Here is a 16,053-nt window from a genome sequence, read left to right as displayed (position 1 = left end):
TGGCAGAATCAAGCCGACAGCCTTAGTCAGGCTGCAGCCTTCTTGCCATTAAACTCTCACCCGGCCTCATTCTGGAGACAGGTCTGTGGCCCAGATCCATGCGACCGGCTGCCGCACCAGCTGACCTTGCCCAGAGAGGGCCTGCGGGGGCAGAAGGCCCAGGTTGGTGGGAACGGCACCTTCTACCATGAGGGCTTGGCCTGTTGTCATTGAAGCAGAGCCAGGAGGACAAGTCTGTTGAGAGGCTGAGCCCCGCCAGCTCCCAAAGTTGAGCCATTGACCAGCCACGCTAGGGTTGTGCAATTTGAGAGTAGACAAATTTTTGCAAACTTTTATCCTGTTTTCTAAGTATAGCCCCAGTTTCTCTAGAAGAGGAACCAAAGGCTCAGACAAAGGTCCTTGGCTCCTTGCCTGTTGGGGATCATGCATCATTTTTTAAAAAAGGTGATTGCCCTGAACCCAGGATCATGATGAAAGGCAGAGAAACTCAGTGGGAAAAGTCAGATGTACTGAGGTTTGCTTCCAGTTCCAAACCTGCCAGCCAGGGACTCTCAGTTCTCCTAAAATGCCAAGCAGACTCCGACTTTTATGCTCTTCCTTCTCCCCCTTTGCTCTCTTCCCTCCCTTTCCCCCTTCCTTTCTTCCTTCCCACCCATCCACCCATCTGTGCTCTCCTGCATCAATCCAGCCATCCATTCAGCCTCCCTCCTTCCATCCATCTATCCTCTCATCCTCCTTCTCATCACTCCGTCCATCCTCCCATCCCTCTAATATTTGCTGGATGCCTCCTATGGGCTTAGCATAGGAGTTACACTGATGAGTGAATCAACACCCTCCTTGCCCTGAGGCAGCAACTGGGGCAGTAGAGGAGAGGATGGTAATCATGTAATCACAGTGCCAATGTATAATTACAAATTGAGATGAGGGCTACAAAGAAGGGCTGGACATGGTTACTATGGAAGTGTTTGACAAGGGAACTTAGCCCAGCCTCTGGATTGGAGGACAAGCAGGAAAGATCCAGGGAGTGTTGCAGGCAGAGGGAGTAGCTCATGCAGGGGTCCTGTGGTTCATTTTAGAAACTGGCAGGAGGCTGGTGTTGCCAGTGCAGGGAGTGATGGAGAGAGTGGTGTGAATCGGGCTGCAGAGCTTAGTAGGGGCCAGTGCACACAGGGACGGCTGGCCAGTGCACACAGGGACGGCTGGCCTCTGCCAGGCACTGGCTCCTTGGAACTCCTTTGCACTGGCTCTTTCGCACTTACCTGGCTTCTTGTTACTTATTTTTTAGATCTCAGTTCAGGGATTTCCTCTTCAAAAAGTCTTTTTCTGCCCTGTGCAGGCTGAATGAAGCCAGTATACTTTCCTTTAATAAGACAAAGTATCTCAAATTTGGAAATAAGGCAAAAGAAGGCAGTGCTTCATCTCGTTGCCATACTGGGGCATGGTTTAAAAGCCCCACTGAAGGATTAGTTAGTTCTGTAGAAGAATATACCTGAGTTTGTCTTTCCTATTTGATTAAGGCCCAGATTGGGGCTAATTTGTAGACTTTTGTCTGGTGGGTACAAATGGCTTCTGTCTGGCAGAAAAAAAATAGCTCCAAAGATATGGCCTTATTGCCTTGTAGAACATTAACCGGATTGATCTCTGACTTGAAAATGTTATTCTCACCTTCCTTTTTCAAAGCCTCTAAGTGCCCATTTACTCTTGGAACCAGCTCTTGCCCCACTGCTGGCTCACTCATTAGTGTGTTAATTCTGCACTTGTACGTCATGTTTGTCACGCCCTTCTCAGCAGCGCTCATCCCTGCACTGGGATTGCCAGTGGCTCTGGTTCCCTCATATATGAGCTCATATGGGTGTGGTCCATTTTTTGTCCACACTGTGTCCTCAGAACTTTGCACAGGGCCAGGTTCCAGTAGGAGCTTGAGAAATAATTACTAGTTGAAAGATCTTGAACTTATTACCTCTCCACCTCTCTGGGCCTCAATTTTCTTCCCTGTGAAATTGACATTCCATTTGTAAAGAATGTGAAGGTTCCATGAAGTAAAGAATTCGAGTGTCCAGAGTCCAGTGTGGCACATGGTAGGCTTTAGTCTCCCTTATCCTAGGGGCTGAATCCCAAAGGTAGAGCGTGAAGTTCTGGTTTGGGAGCTCATGTCTGGTCAAGAGGACACCAAGTCACTGGAGGAATGACTCATGGTGGGGTTAGGGAAGTCAAAGGAGTTGCTATATAGTATTTCTTGGGAGAGGAAAATCAACCTGGCCAGGGAGTCCAGTAGGGGCTGGGGAGGAGCAGGAAATGTTCTTAAACAGGTCAGGTGGTGGTATAAGGCAGAGGACTCCGAAAACCAAGCTGGGGTGTTGCACCCCATCCCCGAAAGGTTGGTAAGAGAGACCTATCTCAGGCTAATGAGAAAGAGAGGGACTTGATAAAATTATTCATCAGAAGAGAAGACCCACCATTGCAGAGATGCTCTAATAACCTGGCCTGATATGTGAGTGTGTGGGTGTGAATGTGTGTGTGTTTCTGTGCCTATGTCGACTGCTGTCTACACCACACTGCTGCAAAGAGTCTTAAATCTACTTTCTCATCGAACTCTCGCCAGAACCCCCGGAGGTGAAGGCTGCTACTATCCCTGTTTCACAGGTGACAAAGCAGAGGCTCAGTGGTGAATCTCTTTGCCCAAGGTCACAGGGCAAGGACTCTGGGGTGCAGTTGTATCCGATTCCAATGGGTGGAGGAGGAGGAAAAGTGATGGAAGGAATCTCAGGAGATGAAGTGATAACAGATAATGGCTTATCCTTGTAGCCATCCTTAATCTTTGTGCTGTTTAGCATCTTTCACTGTTTTCTGTGCTGTTTCGATCACGGGGATGTTCATCTTTCCAATGAACTCAGCGACACTCCTTGGGCCCCTCACTGGGGCCAGGCCCTGGGCTGGGTTCAGGTACCGAAGATAAGGTGTTGACACTAACTTTAAAAAACAGATTGGCCGGGGGTGGGGAGGGGCAGGCATCAAAGGTTGAGGGGGACAGGGCTGGGCATCTATCTTTTAAAAAATTCAAGGCATAACTTATATAAAGGGAAATGCACCCATCTTAAATGTGCAGCTGGAAAGGTTTTTACATATGCAACCCCCAGATAACCACGACTCAGGAAGACGTAGAGCATGTGCCACCCCAGGCTTCTCCTGGTCCTCCCTCCAAGGGCAGCCACTCTTCTGATCTCTGTTGCCAAGGTTTTGCCTGTCTTTGAACATCAGGAGCACGTCTTCTTAAAAAGCATCTTCAATGTCATAATCTTGTATTCAGAAAAGAAACCAAGAGCCTGGTCAGGCACAGTGAAGAGGGTGGTGAAGCGGGGTGGTGTCGGGGATCCCAGCAGTGGCAGGCTCAAGGGTGCCTCGGCTGGCTGGTGAGCAGGCAGGCAGCCATATCACCCTGATGTTCTGACACTTTGGTGGTGAGATGTGGTGTTTCTGGCTACTGACAGTGTCCAGTGTACCCTGAACATTATCCATGCCCCCCACTTTCTCACTGTCAGCCCCAGCCCCCATCATATGCCCATTCAGTGCTGGACTAGACCATACCCACAGTGGCGTCACTTCCCGGATGGCGACCTTGGAGCAAAATGCTTCATCTCTCTGTGTTTCTATTTCTTTATTAAGTGGGGGATAATCATAGTACCTAACTCATAGGTTTGTTAAGAGAATAAAGTGAATTAATTTTAATAAATACTTGTCCAGAGTTTAGGAGAGTGTCTAATATGTAGTATGTGTTTATGCCAAAATTAAGTAAACCTTCGTCAAAACTGGGCTGTTGGAAATATGCTAGAAGACACATGGGCTTTTAGAGTTGGGCATTCACATCTTGGGGTTGGGGGCCGGTGGAGATTTTCCTGATTATCACGTAAAATGGGCAGGGGCTTCAGGTGGAAGGCAGAGGACTCTGGCCTGGTCCTCATGGAGGAAGGGAGTCTTAGCATTCTCCTTTGCACCAGGAGGAACCCCAAGGAGGTGTCCGATAAATGCCAAATGCTTGACTGATTTCCTGGCGGGCTGGAAAAGGGCCACTTAGCTCCCATCAACTTTCATTTCGCCTGCCAGCCTCCAGCCCTGGAGATTTGGCCGTGGAGAAGCAAGGCCCAGGTGCTGCATAAAATACACACCCCCAAGTCTCCTTGTCTGGACACGCAGTCCATCATCCCCCACCTTCCCAGAGAATGGAAGGCATTTCCCCACCCACTCGGCCTGGATTCATGCCTTGAACACCCCATTCCTGCAAGCAGTGCACATATTTCATGGGTTGCTCCCGGAGGGAGGCGGAGAGCTGAACTCAGGCCACGGGCCAGGAAACTGCTGAGCTGTCTGTTACAGCCAAGGTCCTGGCCTGAGAAGAGGGTGACCTCTCTGAGCCCCGCAGAAGGCTCCTTGGTTCAGGTGGTCTCTGATCACATGGACCAGGCCAAGGGTGTAGGGATGATCCCCAGTGGGCTTGTGGATCTGAGTTCAAGTCTCAACTTGACTAAAGACTCTGCGTGAGATTGGTCATGTCACATGCACTTCCAGAACCTCATCTTTCCTTCTTTGCAAAATGGGCACAACCACAGCGATCTGATAGTCATGAGAATTAAATGAGGCAGTAAGTACAGTGTGGGGGAGAAGAGTCAGATTCCCTGGCTTCAAACTGCTCTGCCATGGGACATTGGAGAAATGACTTCTCCGTGTCTCAGTTTCCTTATCTGCAAAGCACAGAGAACAAGAGTTCCTCCCTCATGTAGTTGGGAGAAGGAAATGAGTTCTAACTGTGAAGCACTCGGCAGCACACTTGGCATAGCTGTTATTAGCTATCATGGTGGTTAATTTTGCAGTCAGTGGTCAATACATGATGTATTGATTATTAACCCAGTGGCTAAGCATCAGGCACTACAGTTATCCAGTTGGAACTGGAGGCTCAGTAACATCACTCATTAGCTGTGTGAACCTGTGTAAGTTGCACCCTCTCTCTGTGTCATCTACAGTCAGTAACATAATTGCCCTTGAGTCACAAGGTTTAAGAATTCATCAAGGTAAAGCGTTGACACATAGTAACCACTAAATATTAACATATTTATGCCTTAACTTTATTACATAATTAGCACTAATATCATTAATGATCTAATGGAGGGATAGAAAGGAAACTAACATTTATTGAGCACCCACTATAAACCAGCACTTGACATCAGTCATCTGGCAAGGATATTACAGGACAAGGATTAGATGTCTGCATTTGGTGGGGAAGGAAAGTGAGGCCCCAGGAGGAGGGTGAGCCGGGTGTCCGAGATCCCATCAGTGGTGAGAGGCCACGAGACTCAGCTATGCAGGGTCAGGGCAGGAAGGAAAGACACAAGCCTCAGTGATGGCCTACCCAGTGCCAAGCATGGGCTCAGTGCTTCCAACCTCCTTGAATCCACACAGTCACCCCGGCAGGGACTATTCCTGCCCCATTGTGCCGACACGGGGCCCAAGTCTCAAAGAGGTGCTGTTTGAATACCCACAGCTACAAAGCAGCAGAGCCGAGATCCAAACTCAGTTGTCTATATGGAATTTTATCTCAACCTTACACCGGCTCCTTCTGAGCCAGGGCAAACAAAAATCGTATGTCTCTAAAACCTATGTGAGGGGCTCAAATGCTGTAGGTTGTTTCCAAACCCTGGGGTCCATTCAATCCTCTTCCAGGCTTTGGCAGGAGGGCGGGCAGCCCCCGAGGCGGCCCCGGGACACACTCACAAAGACAAGAATACTGAACACCGGAAGGACTCGTTATTACCCAGAAATCTTTATTACAAAAATATTTTGCAAGCCAAAAAGTTTAAGTTGCAACTATATACAAAATGGGGCCTGTTTCCTTCCCAGCAGTCTTAAAATAAACTCCTGAAACCATGCTCCTTCCGCAGGGTTGGTTCGACCTCTTCCTTTTCCTGGGGTTCAATACACAAGGTATGTGGATTCTCCAGGTTGCCAGGCTAAAGCTAAAGCTATACGTCTTCCTTGGCCTTATTCCCTTATTTCCCCCTCCAAGAATTAAAAAATAAAATAAAATGAAAATGGCACCAAGAAAACATTCTTTTAAAATACTGAATGTGTGTGTGCATGCGTGTGCACACGTATGTGCTGTCTCTGGGTAAAAGAGAGGGAGACGAAGGTTTACAAGCCAATCTTTTGGAATTTGGAACTAGCCTGAGCCAGGTGGCTGGGTCACTGTGGCTCCCAGATGCCACACGGGAGCTCCGGCCAAAGCTGTCCACATGGTCTGTTGGCTCAGCTAATTCCTGGATGCCATCATTGAACTCACCAGGTGACCATCCCCCAGAGAGCTGCGTCTATGCTGAGCTCCTGCAGTCTCACCTGTAGGACCTCCAGGAATGGGCAGGATGGCTCAGCTACTTTTACAGCCTGAGCCAGAAATCCCTTGGGCATCCCAAGGCCAGGAGTCATGAACATTAGCGTCTCAACTCTAAGAGTTATAGTGAAGACTGAATAAATAGGGCTTGCGACATCTGCTTGCCCTGGGCCCGGTCAGGCCCTCACACCCGATGGAAGGGTGGGGGTTAAAGGGTAACTGGGTCACACCCTCTGGCCAACCTTCTGGGACAGAGGGGGAATCAGCCCGAGCTTCACAGCTGCACCATCCCCTGGCTGTCTTCAATTTATTCCAGTTTGATCCCAGTAGGGTTTGAGAGCAGAAATGGAAGATTTCTTCTTCAAGGATCAGCTCAGAAAGCCGGGATGGGGGCGGTCACTAAAGGGGTAGGACAGACGGCCAGGGCCACTATCCCTACCCTCTATGTGTTCCTAAAGTGCTTATGAGAGGTGGTGGGGAGGGGTGTCATCTTCACTATCCCCACTTTACGGATGAGCAGACTGAGGCGTTGGGTCTCGATAAGACTGCACTGTCAAGAGGCAGCCAGCCCTCAGCAGCCCTGGGCAGGCTGGACTTATCACAGCGGGGTCACAGAAGGCTGCACTACCAGCCGCGTGGCTCAGCTGAGAACATGGCCAAGTCAGTCCCAGCCAGAAGGCTGTGTCTCCAGGGAGCGGCTGACCTGATCCTTCTTGCCCATTCTTGGGGTTCTGGGACTTGGAGGAACTCAAGTCTTCGCTGTAAGAAAATCCCTCCAGGACAACAAACTGTTAAACCTCAGACTTCACAAGACCCAACCATGGACTTCAACACATGACAGACAGCCAAGATCACGTTGCTGTTGTTTTAAGAAAAAAAACAAAACAAAACACCACAGATCAAGTTTTCTAACACCTCAGTTTCAAGATTGCACGTTTCACATTTCTCAGTAATTTACAGGCGTCCACAGCGAGATGTTGCTTAGTGCTAGCTGGAGGGGCAAGCTCAGGTCTAGAAGGGAGAGATGGGTCCGGGTGGAGCAACACAGTTGGGCCCCAGGGAGTCTTGGAGGGACCCGAGGAAGCAGAGGGTTTTGTCTCCAGTCCTTTGGGAGGGGTCCTCTCCTCCTCCAGGACTCATGGCTCTTTAGCCTAGGGATGGGGGAGGCCAGGGCTGTTGGCAGCAACCTCACCCAGCCTGGATATGGGTTCCAGAGTTTTTTTCCAGCTTTTCCATGGAAGGGGCAGTTTGATCTAAAGGGGGAAATCTTCCCCACTCTAGCCCCAGTTGAGTGGTGGTAGTAGTGGTGGTGGTGGTGGTGGTGGTGGTGGAGGTGGTGGAGGTCAGGGGAGGTGGGATTTTCTCCTCCCCACCCTGGAAGATCAGGCTTCGGAGCATCGGGGAGGCAGTCGAGGGTCTCCAAAACCCACGTGGTGATGGACGGAGGCACAGGAGTTCTTGGACCCCAGGCAGTTCTGGCCACTTCCCAGGTTGGTTCCCTGGCTGGTTTGGCAACGTCAGCCTCCAGGTGTGTGGCAATGTGGGGGGAGGGGGCCGTGGCTGCCCAGGAAGTGCTGGAGAGCCAAGGAGGGGTGGGGAGAGAAGAGCCACCCTGGCCCCTGGGTCCCAGAGCCTGCACCGCCCCAGCCCTCCGGGAACTGGGTTGGCTGTGCTCATCACGGCGGCTCCCTGTGGGACAAGAAAGCGCGTAGAGATGGGTGCTAGAGCAAACCACGGTCCCATTCACTTCCTCGGGACCTGGACGCTGGCGTACTCTGAGAAGGACGGCTCAGGCTTGGGGGCCGGCTGCTTGGGGGTCCGGTTGAGGTGGACCATGTCCAGGTCAGCATAGGTGAGGGTGTCCTCCGACGCGGGCTGCGGGCTGGTCTGAATGCTGGCATACTCCGTGTGGTTGTTGGGCTCCGCAGCCTGGGGAGCAGGCTTCTTCCCCTTGGGCAGGTTCAGGTCTGCATAGGTGATATCATTTGTGTCCTGGATTTAAGATACCCAAAGAGAAAGTCATGAGAAGGTCATTCTATAGCCCCTGGGCCACTCACTCAAACTGAATACCAAGTCTGGATGCTTCTGTGTCCTCTCGGCCCACACTGGCTCAGCCATAAGTCATGTTCCCCTCATCTCTTGCCAACGTTACTTGCCTCCAGCCTTGCCCCTTCCCATCCGCCCTCCTCCTCACCCTGCCTGAAGGGTCTTTCTGACCCGCACAGTGCGGTCTCCTCACAGCCCCGCCTCAGTGTCACCTCCTCCCGTTCCTGCCTCCTCCCAGCCTGAACCACCTGCAGTCTTCACCCATTTCCCTCGAGGGTGTCTGTCCTGCTTCTCCTTGTAACAAATCCCAATCCACCCTGTAAATTTCAGATGAAGCATGGCTCATCCTAAGACCCTTCCTGGCCCTCCCCTCTCCTGGCAGCGTCCATGTTCCTTCTTTGTGCTTCCTCAGCCCATGTTTGTTTTCCATCACAGGGCCCACTACCCAGGACCATGTCTGTTTGGGGGCCTGAGGAGGTACTGATGGTGGTATGTGTGGGGACATTCATTAATGTATGCATTTATTCCACAAATATTCACTGGGCATTTGTTATGATTCAGAAACCAAGGCTGGCACATAAGAAGTCTGATCCATATTGAATGAATACATGAGTGGACGGCAATAATTTCACCTTCACTCAGGGCAAAGCTGGGGACAGGGAGACAGAGAACAGGGGCAGTATAAGAACGAGATCGCCAGTTAGTGAAGCGGGACACGTTCTGGAGTCAGAAAGCCTGGGTTTGAATCCTGGTTCTAGCTCAGGGATTTTGAGCAATTCACTTAACCTCTCTGGGCCTCAGTTTCTCCATCTGTAAAGAGGGGATGATAATAGTGTCTACTGCCAGGGTTGCTGTGAGGATGGAATGAGATTATCCAGGAAAAGCGTTTAGAACAGAGCCTGGTACCTATTGAGCATCTGTCTTCAATAAATGTTCGCAATCATTAACCACTTAGCAAACTTGGATACCTCCCATGTGCTAATCCTATCAACCTGCCACTGCCGCCTCAAAATCGCCCATCATGAATGATAAACTTTGCTCCCTCTGTGACTGGCCCCTGTGTGATAGAACAGAATAAAGCTACCACCAACCGGCACAACTCCTAGTTGGTGCACGGTAATGGCCGATTTCAGTTCTCAGGGCTTACACGCAGCACACAACCACACAGATCACCCCATCCACTCTCACCACAACCCTGCTTGGGAAGGATCATCTATTCCACTTTACGGCTGAAGACACTGAGACCAAGGGAGGTTCAATAAAGTGGACAAAGTTGTCCAGCTGGCAAAGAACCAAAGTGTGTTGGACTCTACGACTGTGCTCTTAGCACACAGCTCCTCTGTCCTGAGCCCTGCGTGCTCTCATTTGCTTCTGTCTGGGAAATCCGTGTTGACAGCATGCAACTCCCTCCCTGGCCAGGGCTGGCACCTGGTACTGGAATCGCAGGCACTCTGCCAGCTGGGCTGTGACTGTCTGGCTCACTGTCCAGTGCGTGGCACACAGTGGGTGCCCAGTAAGTCTCTGCTGTGAATTTCGTACGGGTTTCCATGACCCATTCTTCTCACCAGTGAAATTCGTACGGGTTTCCATGACCCATTCTTCTCACCAGTGAAATTCGTACGGGTTTCCATGACCCATTCTTCTCACCAGTGAATTTCGTACGGGTTTCCATGACCCATTCTTCTCACCAGTGAAATTCGTACGGGTTTCCATGACCCATTCTTCTCACCAGTGAAATTCGTACGGGTTTCCATGACCCATTCTTCTCACCAGTGAAATTCGTACGGGTTTCCATGACCCATTCTTCTCACCATCATTTTTTTCCCCCAGAAGATTCCAGAAGGAAGTCCAGAAGTAAAATGATGGGGGAGAAGATCTCCCTCGCTCATGACTGGAAATTGTTTTTTCTTAATTACAACTCGAGCTCATGTCCGGGGCTGCGGGGGGACCCCATGGGTCACAAGGGCAGGGCCAAGGCATTTTGGTCTACAAATGCTGCACCTTTCACCAGCCCGATTCCTTCAACAGATTACATCTAAAAAGATGACAACTGCCTTGGAAATGTCAAGGACAGCTGGCGCGCTCTCGTTCCGGGTTCAGAGCGGGGCCTGTCTTGTTACAAGATGCTGAGCAGCCCTCTGCCTTCAAGGTCTGACAGCATCAGCCGGTGATAAGCAGGGCTAGGTTTCTCAGAAACCGTGTTGCTGCAAAATCGTCTCAGCAATGCTGACCAGAAACCTCCAGCTTGAGTGAGTGTGCCCTTGTGTGAGGTAATTAATGACATGGGGTCTTTCCATCAGCAAAGGTGGGAGAGGCCCTGGCAGGCTGGGCTTTGCAGTTCCAGCATAGAAAAGCCTGGCTGTGAGGAGCGGACAGTGAGCTGGGAGTGGCGCTCCTGGTAGAGGGACGGGCCTGGGCAAATGTAGAGAGATAGGAAGGCACGATCCACACTAAGGGAGCTGCAGCCTGACTCCAGGGCACCATTTTCATAGGACGGATTGTGAATGGTGCCCCTGGGGAGTTGTGCAATGGGTCGCACTGAGTCATGAGGCTGCAACAGCCACTCTTGGCTGCAGTAGAGAGAAGGAATATGCACAGGACATGGGGAAAGCTAGGAGTGTAAGATCCTCCACCCTCCACCCCACAAGGAGTCTTAATTTAGAACCAGATCTGCAATTCCGGTTGATGTGAAGCAACCACGCCACGGAGTTTCCCAGGAAGGGCATCTCACCAAGGACTGTACCTGTGTTATTTCTCTGGCATTCTTCTCGGGCTCATGCAACCTAAAAAGGAAAGAGACACACAGATAAAAATACCCTCACTATCTCAAGTGCTCATGCAAACTGATAAGAATAACGTTTAGGCTCCATTTTCTATATGGGTTGAGGACACGAACGAAGGACTCATAACAGAAATACAACTGCATATCAAATGTTTGGACAAAGGGGTCAATCTCACTAAAAAGGAATTCTAAGCAATGCACTATCATTTTTTTAACCTACTCTATTGGCAAGGATCTTTAAAAATTATAATACTTGGTGCTGGGGAAGCTATGGTGAAATGAACTGGAGCTTTCATACGTCACTGGTGGGAGAGGCAAACCAGTACAATCCTTTTGGGAAGCAGCTGGCAAAATCAAGAGCTTGGAAGATGTCCTCATCCTTTGACTCATAATTGCACTTTTTTTGGGGGGAATTCAAAATATAGAAAAAGCTTTCAACACAAAGGCATTTGTCAAGGGCTGGATAGGGGAGGAGGTTTATGTCTTAGGGCTCTGCCAGTTGGGACTGGTTAGGGAAATTAGGATAAATCCACAGATAAAGATTTAAAAGGTTTATGAGGAGGTTTTTTTTTTTAAGTTAAAATTGCTTACATTAAAATGATAAGTGAAAAAGGAAAATTCTCTGTAGGATTATCTCAATTATGAAAAATGTGTGGATAACACTGGAAGGAAACATAGCAAAATGCAAACTGCAGTGGTCTTTGCATGGTATTTTTTTTCTCCTTTTTAGTTTCCCATATTCTCCAAATGTTCTGTATTATAAACATCTATGTATCATCATTAAAGAAAGAAAAGAAAAAGACCAAGATGTCCAAGTTAATCAAAGAAGTTGTTCGTGCACTTGCTTCTGTAATTGGAGGCCACGGCTTGACTCACTGGAGGGTCACGGTCAAGGTGATGAGCAAACCAGAGCCACTGGCTTGGCTGAAGTTGTGCAAATTCTCAAGCCGGCAACCCCGGGGATGTTAGCATGGATAATGTCAGAAATGAGCAGTGGGGCTTGGCAGCAGGGTTATTAATGGATTTGGCATCAGTGCTTGGCTCTGAAAGCAGTTCTGAGACATGACAAGCCCCACGTGGCCACAGAAAGAACCCTCCAGGAGCAGGGGCACGTCTGCTGGGGAAGATCACGCAGATCTGTCCCCACACTACTGGCCTCCAGCCCTCCTGGAGCTCCCCACTGGCTGGCTGGTTCAAGTCCAACTCATCGCCCTGCTCAGAGTCCCACGTGGTCTGACGTGCTGCCTCCAGGCTAATTCACTGCCCTGCCCTCATGTACCCACTCATCTACCCACCAGATATTTCGGGGGGGGGGGTGGCATTTGATGTTATGTACTTCATGCTTCAATAGCAGCCTCGAAGGACCCCTTTGATCATTTTTCCTCTTGGCTAACTTTCGTGTTTCCTTCAAGACTCAACTATGGTGTCACCTTGTGATGGCTCTGCTGACAGTGCTGCGCTGGCTGGGCTGACCCTGCATGACAATCTCAGATCTCCTGTCTATCTGCATATCTGGTTTCTATTGCTGTCTGCCTGCCTGCCTGCCATGCTTCCTCACCACATGTGCTCAAAAACAGTGACTTGGAATGAATGCCAGTCAGGCTGCCCCAGGGCCTTTGCATGCTCCGTGCTGCTGCCTCGTAATCTGCTTTAATCCTTTTCTTCCTTCAGATGCTATTTTAAACAGCCTTTTCTTGGGGAAATATTCACTGAACCCCCAAACTCCATTCTCAAAACAGTGGGTTCTTCTCTTTCAAAGCAATTTCAGACAATAACCAATGATCATTTTCCCCATATCTGTGTCTCCCCTGGATTTTCCTATTTCAGTGAATAGCTCTACCATTGGTCATCCTGTGCTGAGGCTGGAGAAGTGGGAGTCAGCCCTGATTCTTCTCTCTCTTCCTTTACAGCTCGCATCTAATCCAACCTAGGGCTCGTTGGCTCCACCTCCAAAATATCCATCAAAGCCAGCCACCCCATCCTCTCCACTATCCGAACTCCCCTGATTCCTGAAGAACCTCCTCCTTGATCTCCCCACCTCTATTCCTGCTTCCCTGCCCTCCATTCTCCCTATCTGAAATGCATAAGTGATGTCATGTTACTTTTCTGTTCAGAATGCTCAACCCCTCTATAACCACTCCAAGGTGGTCAAGTGACACCAGCTCCAAGGCTCAGCTTGGCCAACTGCTCTAGGCTCCATCCCTCTCCTGCCTCTGCTCTGCTCCAGCTCCTCTGGCCTCCTCTGCGTTCTGTGCATGCATCTGACTGCTCCTGTCTCAGGGTCTTGGCACTGGCTGTTCCCTTTGATTGGTGCAGTCTTGTCCCAGATATTCCCTTGGCTGGAACCTCCTCATCCTTCAGTGATCTTCTAAATGTCACCTTGCAGACAAGCCCTCCCTGCTCGCCCCAGACCCCACCGCCTTGATCTGCTCTATCCCATACCTGGCTTCATTTTATTTAGTCAGCAGCTGCACCACATCCCTTATTAACTTTCCAGCTTGTCTGGTAACCTGTCTCCTCAGCGGACACTGAGCTTCACACAGGGAGGAACTGGGCCAGTCTCATGCACTGCTGAAGCCCCAGCACCAAGAACTGGGCTGGCACATCGTCAGCAGTCCATATGTATTTGCTGAATGAATGAATGAATGAATGAATGAATCTTTCTCACTGGCTCTTAAGTGTCATGAGACCAGGGGTGGGCCTTTTCTGCTCCCCTTTGCAACCCTCTGCTCAAGGCTTGGCACTGAGTTAGGCTCAGTCCAGATGAATAAATGAAAGACTCAGGGAAGCCCTAAATATTCCAAGAATAAATGCAGTGAATGTCTGACAAGTGAATAAATGGCTGATCGAATGAACCCCAGTGCCCAATTAAGGGAGCAGAGACACATTTTTCTCTCATCTGAGCTGGGGAAGATTACAGACAATATTCTGTCTGTACATTCCTAACCCAGGGAGTTAGAGAGAGCCAATCCCTCCACCAGCCCTGCAACCTGAAGAACCCCTTGAGCTCAAAGTGGCAGCCTCCCCCCTTGCAGCCTCCCTGAGGTGCTCAGCTGTTACTCACACCAACGTCCTCTGGAAAATGTCTGATCCCAGCAAGCCAAAGCCGAAGCTGGCTGCTGCATGGGAAACCACCATTAGCACTCACTAGCTATTGCTTTGGTTTAGAGAGATGAAAGGGAGCAAGTGATCTCATGGCTCCCTTGGTAGGCTCACGCTAGAAAAATAAAAAACAGGCAGAAAACGGTTGGTTTCTCTGGGGAAGAAGAAATAGACAGCAAGAAGCATGGGAACAGTGATGAAGGCACTAGCTTTAGTACAAGAGATGTCGAGGCTGAAGTCATCATTCCGGTGCTTCCTAGCCGCAGGACCTCGGGAATGTCACGACTTCTCTGAGCCTCAATTTCCTCAACCATAGGATAGGGAATAAGAACCTTCTAGAACAGGGGTTCCCAAAGTGTGGCTGGGGAACAACAGCATCAGCACCACCTGAGAACTTGTGGAAATAGAGATTCTCAATCAGGGACTTTGGGGGTGGGGCCCAGTAATCTGTGTTTTAACAAGTCCTTTGGGGATTCTGTAGCACACTCAAGTTTGAAAAACACTGTTCTATGAACTTGGGACAGTGATAAATCATAGGGTTCCTGCAAGAATTAAAATCACAAGTGGGTTAATACACATAAAGGCATAGATAGCGCCAGGAGCACAGTAAGTGCTCAATAAATGGTAGCTGCTATTGCTGTTACTATTATCGACAATGTCCTATTCTTCCAGAAACTCATTGTCTAATCGGGGAGGTAAGACAAGTAAAAAATAATGACAACAGGGCCGGGCGCAGTGGCTTACGCCTGTAATTCCAGCACTTTGGGAGGCCGAGGCAGGTGGATTACCTGAGGTCGGGAGTTCAAGACCAGCCTGACCAACAAGGAGAAACCCCATCTCTACTAAAAATACAAAATTAGCCAGGGGTGGTGGCGCATGCCTGTAATCCCAGCTACTCAGGAGGCTGAGGCAGGAGAATCATCTGAACCTAGGAAGCGGAGGTTGTGGTGAGCCAAGATCGCACCATTGCACTCCAGCATGGGCAACAAGAGCAAAACTCCGTCTCAAAAATAAAAAATAAAAAATAAAAAAATAACAACAACAAAAACAAAAAAGAGAGATCCTCCTAGATGGGGCTGTGTAGCCACTGGGAAGCAGCATTTTAGGGATTCAGAGAAGGCAGAGTGGGACGTGCTACAGTGGTTTAGGATGGTATGCATTGTTCCATTCATTCATTCGTTTGTTCACTTGTTCAGTCAATAAACCTTTACTAAGCACCTATCCCATTCCAGGCATGGTGCCAAGTTTAGCAGCTATTTGCAGTGAACCTCAGGGACATTGGCCCTGGCCTTGAGGGGTGGGTTATGAAATGGGACAGGTGCAGAGACACCTTGAACACACCAGGGTGTCCATGCTGCGGCACCAGGAAGGATCACAGGAAGCCCCCCAACCCTGGAGGATGTCGTGCCCTTGCTGATCTCAGGAGAAGCAGGAGGTGAGCAGGTGACAGGAGGGGTCCCACTCTAGCTACCACATTGCATAACTCCAGGGGGTGCCATTCACAGAGCCCACTGTGCCTGCCACCCCTGGAGCTGGGGGACCCTGGGTAGTGCATGAGCAGGGGCAGGGAGCACACCCCAGCAGTGAGGGCAGTGTGCAAGGGGGAGGAGGGCAGCCTGTGGGAGGAGGGCAGGGGGGAGCACAGTGTGGTTGAGCCGTGAAATGTGAGGACAGGGGGTGGCTAGAAGTGAAACTGTTCAAGGCAACTGGACCACAAGGGGCCCAGGAGCCTCAGGGGGCATCTGGA

General features: G+C 49.9%; 1 protein-coding gene across 17 annotated transcripts in view; it reads right to left on the bottom strand.

Annotated features, from left to right (window-relative positions):
• Positions 1–5,792: 5,792 nt before the first annotated feature.
• SIRPA (signal regulatory protein alpha) overlaps positions 5,793–16,053 on the bottom strand; it is a 45,818-nt gene continuing 35,557 nt past the window's right edge. For 11 of the 17 annotated variants that reach the window (XM_034947307.4, XM_055104652.2, XM_055104654.2 and 8 more), the window contains 2 exons: positions 11,154–11,205; positions 5,793–8,368 (listed from right to left, as the gene is read on the bottom strand). In XM_034947307.4, coding sequence (XP_034803198.1) covers positions 8,120–8,368; positions 11,154–11,205 — 301 coding nt within the window. In that variant the 3' untranslated portion in view covers positions 5,793–8,119. The remainder of the gene's footprint in view (positions 8,369–11,153; positions 11,206–16,053) is intronic. The other 6 variants (XM_034947314.3, XM_034947310.4, XM_063600974.1 and 3 more) reach the window with 1 other exon arrangement.

The sequence above is a fragment of the Pan paniscus genome, chromosome 21, assembly GCF_029289425.2.
Source record: "Pan paniscus chromosome 21, NHGRI_mPanPan1-v2.0_pri, whole genome shotgun sequence".
NCBI lineage: Eukaryota > Metazoa > Chordata > Mammalia > Primates > Hominidae > Pan > Pan paniscus.
Note: the sequence above shows the minus strand (reverse complement) of the source record. Positions and strands in the feature narration are given on the sequence as shown.